At 37.1% G+C, this 4,231-nt stretch overlaps 1 protein-coding gene across 1 annotated transcript; it reads right to left on the bottom strand.

Annotated features, from left to right (window-relative positions):
- Positions 2,224–3,254, bottom strand: LOC104707661 (allantoinase-like). The gene is made up of 4 exons (XM_019229166.1): positions 3,142–3,254; positions 2,922–3,032; positions 2,725–2,823; positions 2,224–2,611 (listed from the first exon to the last, which is right to left on the bottom strand). The coding sequence occupies exons 1-4, from the start codon at positions 3,235–3,237 to the stop codon at positions 2,483–2,485; spliced, it is 435 nt and encodes a 144-aa protein (XP_019084711.1). The 5' UTR covers positions 3,238–3,254; the 3' UTR covers positions 2,224–2,482.

Below are 4,231 nucleotides of genomic sequence, written 5' to 3'. Positions count from 1 at the left end.
CTCCAATCTAAACGAATCCATACCAAATCGACGAACCCGATATCATCGCCAGAATACCACAACACAAAAAGAAAACTAACGGGAAAGCGCTCCTCCATAGAACCTCCCTGTGAATCCAAACAAAGATATAGAGATACCCGGTAAACCCTCAATGTAAGAAACCCAGGACCCGAAAATCTCCATCGCAGATCTACAAAATCGTATTCCAGCAAAACCGAATCAACCACAGAGGATCTCAAGGCAAGATCCACCCTCATCAAAACCCAATCAAAACCAGATCAAAAACCAAATCAAAACCTTAGAAGCTGAGTTCCATGTCTACGAGAGAGAAACACTTCTACCTTTAAACAGTAACAAAGTTGTTTCTACGTTTCAGTATAATATATATCATAAAAATATTTTTAAATAGACAGAAAATTAATATTATTTTGATATTTCATATTACTTAATAAACCATAATTTCAACTTATATTTATTATAACTCATCCTACGTATATAGTATGAAAAATATAAAATTTATATTATTTCGATGTTTGTATAGTATGCTATGTATTACTTTTATAAAATTCAATAAAATGTTTTCTTTATATATGTGTTTGATATTATGTATATACATAATCAAATATCCCTTTTTGTAATGGTTTATACAATTAGAAGTTTCGAACCAACACAAAATTACCTCGACAGAATTCGCCTGAGGAAGATGAATCAAGCTCATCAAGAGTTTCGAATACTTAGGTTCACTCCTAGGGTGAACCTTCTTGTTCACCTCTTCCTTTTCAACCAATCAGAATCCTCTATACATTATTTTATTTTAAAAATAAATCAAAATTAAATTAAAAAGCAAAACAAATTCTGTATAATTTTTTTTAAGGAAAGTTTAATATTGGTTTGGTTTAGATTTTACAATTAGAATGATGTTGGGTATAATTTTATCTTCTCTAATAAATAAATAAATTTCGTGGTTAGTTCGTCAAACCCGATAAATCAAGAAAAGCAGAGAGAATATTCACAAAGATATTGGATAGAGTTAACTCATATTCTACACGAGAAAGTCAACATAAGTCTGTGAATCTAATAAGAGAAAAGTCGTGTGACCGAATCTATCAATGGGTTGAATGTCACGTGACTAACTCCATCAATGGATTGAGAGTCACGTGACCGACGTTGTCACTGGGCCAAGAGCTTATGACTGACTTTATCAATAGGCCGAGAGTCTCGCGACTGACTTTGTCTATAGGCCGAGAATCTAGCGACTAACTTTTTTAATAGGCCAAGAATCTCGCGACTGACTTCGTCAATGGGCCAAAATTCACATGACTGGATCTATTAAAAGACCAAGAGTCTAATGACCGACTTTACCAGTAGGCCAAGAGTCTCGAGACCGACGCTATCATAGATAGAGTCGGCAAGCCGAAGACATATCCTAAAGGATTAGGGTAAAGAGATCTCTATATAAAAAGGAGAGCGGCCTCCACGAGAGAGGGGATCGAGAGCAAAGCAAGAGACCTAAAACACAAGATAAACGACTCAACTCTAGAACACGACTATGGTTTATAGATTGATTCATTGTGCCTTGAATTCTTGTATTTGAGCTCAAGACTCTGATAAATAAAATGACTATTCAACTTATATTTCTTGTTTTCCGTATCTAAACGAAGTTTTTATTTTTGCCCAAACAAATGAAATGATGTATCGGTTTGGGTTTACAAATAAGGTGATTAGGGTTTAGATTTTACAATTAAAACGAAATTATATGTCGGTTTGGGTTTACAAATGAAGCGGTTAGGGTTTAAATTTTACAATTAAAACAAAATTATATGTCGGTTTAGGTTTACAAATGAGATGGTTAGGGTTTAGATTTTACAATTAGAATGAAATTATATGTCGGTTTGGGTTTACAAATGAGATGGTTAGGGTTTAGATTTTACAATTTGAATGAAATTATATATTGGTTTGAGTTTATAAAAGAGCAGTTTAAGTTTTTATCTTTATAATAATGTATGCAGATTTTGTTGTCTTATTTTGTAAATAGGTGAATGAATAAATTCTTAAATGTATTATGACATGTCAGATTCTCATTGGTTAAAATAAAGAGAATTGAACGGTTCACCTTAGGAGTGAACCCAAAATTTTGGGGAAGCCGGCAAGGTCATAGGCGAGGCAGCGGGTTAATGGAACGGATCTAACTAAATGTTTTGTACGAATGGAAACCCGGTTATGGATCGATCAAATGTGAGCCGGTTATTTACATTATACACTTAAACCATTACAACAAATCTATTAAGTCGGTCCAGTTACATAATCGAGAGTCTTAACCTTACTTGCAGTATGGGTCAAAGACTCGCTAAAATCTTCACAACATCAATCAATCTGAATAAATCTCAACATTCTTGTTTCTTGATATCATTTGCCAGCGATGACTGGCTTGATCACATATTTATGTTTTTTACAATGTTGCGGATAATCCCTTTTTTTAGTTTCAAGCCGCGAGTTGCAGAGACCCACAAGCATCAGAAGCATGCTTGCCTTCTCTAAAAACCAAGTTTCCTCTCACAAATGTCGAAACCACTTTGCCTGATAATCTTCTTCCCAGATAAGCCGAGATACTCTGTATATAAAGTCACCACAAGAAAAGCAAACACATAACATAAAAGATTAGACATTCGGGGTTTCAACATTAGCTCTAAATTGGTATTTTTCTTGTAAAGATTGTCTACGTACAGGGTGTTTAAAGTGAATTGGATGTTCTTCATCTAGCTCGAATTCGGCTTCAGGTTCCCACACTACAAGATCTGCCTGTTTTCCAACTGTAATCGCTCCCTGTAATTAAATCATACACAATTCCACCAAGACTTATGTGCTGCGATCAGTACAGAATATTGAAGCTGTGGTTCTTATATAGAGAATAAGGCAGACACCTTAGAGTGTAGACCAGCGAGTTTGGAAGGCCTATCGATCCACCAAGAAGCTACCTGCTCGAGGGTCACTCCATACTTTTTCCCGTAAGACCATGTTACTGGAAGAACAAACTGCAAATTGGCTCCAACCAAATACAAAATTTCATGAGTTATTTCTACTAAGAATATAAATATGTACAACATTGATAATGAAGACACTGTTAAAAGACTTGTAACGAACCTGTAAAGACGATATCCCACCCCATGCTTTTAAGAAGTCACCATCACTCAGGAGTTTGAGTTTAGGCTTTGTAGGTGAATGATCAGAGCTCAACATATCATTGTCTCCTTTCTAAATCATAATTAAAAATTCAGAATCAAGGAAAATGAGCACTGCTACGTTTTGAATATGTATACCTTTAGAACAGAACAAAAGAGAATAAAAGAAGTACTCTTTCAATAAAAGAGAACAGTAACAACCAAGAGAAATGTTTATGTAGTCTCTTCCCTCCCCCTTACAATGTTTCACCCAAAAGATAGATAAAAACAACTCACACCCCAACCTACTACATAAGTACTACTTCTGCACCCCTATCCCTACACAAATGAGCCGTTACAACCAATTGCAGTGAGACAGTGACTTTTATTCTTTACTTAAATAACTCTTCCTCTCTCCAAGGCCCAATATTACTTCTTGGAGCTATTGGATCCATTAAGCTTCACTCTTAGCCACTTGGGCTTTTCTTCTTCCTCTGATAACGGTAAAGGAAAGGGGGATGCAGACTCTCAAATGTATCATTACCCCCTCCTTTGAAATTTCCTTGTCCTCAAGGTTGAATCCTGGAAATTGCCCTTTGATGGTACTAACCCATTCCCAGGAACATTCATAGTCTGGTAAGCCCTTCCACTTGATCAGTATCTCAGCTTCTCCCGAAACTGGGTTCTTGCGGTGGTCCAACACTGCTTCTGGTTCTGCCTCCAACACCCCTTCGTCTATGAGCTGCTCCGGTATCGCTGTGGACACGAGTTGCTCTCCTACCGCCTTATTAACTTGTGATATGTGGAAGGTGGAGTGAATCTTGGCTTCGGGAGGAAGCTTGAGTCGATAAGCCACTGCTCCTACTCTTGCCTCCATTCGATAAGGACCATAGAACCGGGCTGATAGCTTCTCATTTGGTCTCCTGGCCAACGACTTTCGACGAAATGGCCGCATCTTCAAATACACCTGATCCCCAACTGCCAACTCCATTTCTCTGTGGTGCTCATCTGCGCTCTTTTTCATCAGTTGCTGGGCCTTATCCAAGTGTTCTTTGATCAGCCTCAAAACGGCA

The sequence above is a fragment of the Camelina sativa genome, chromosome 8 (assembly GCF_000633955.1).
Source record: "Camelina sativa cultivar DH55 chromosome 8, Cs, whole genome shotgun sequence".
NCBI lineage: Eukaryota > Viridiplantae > Streptophyta > Magnoliopsida > Brassicales > Brassicaceae > Camelina > Camelina sativa.
The sequence above is the reverse complement of the archived record's forward strand: the minus strand, read 5'-3'. Positions and strand labels throughout refer to the sequence as shown.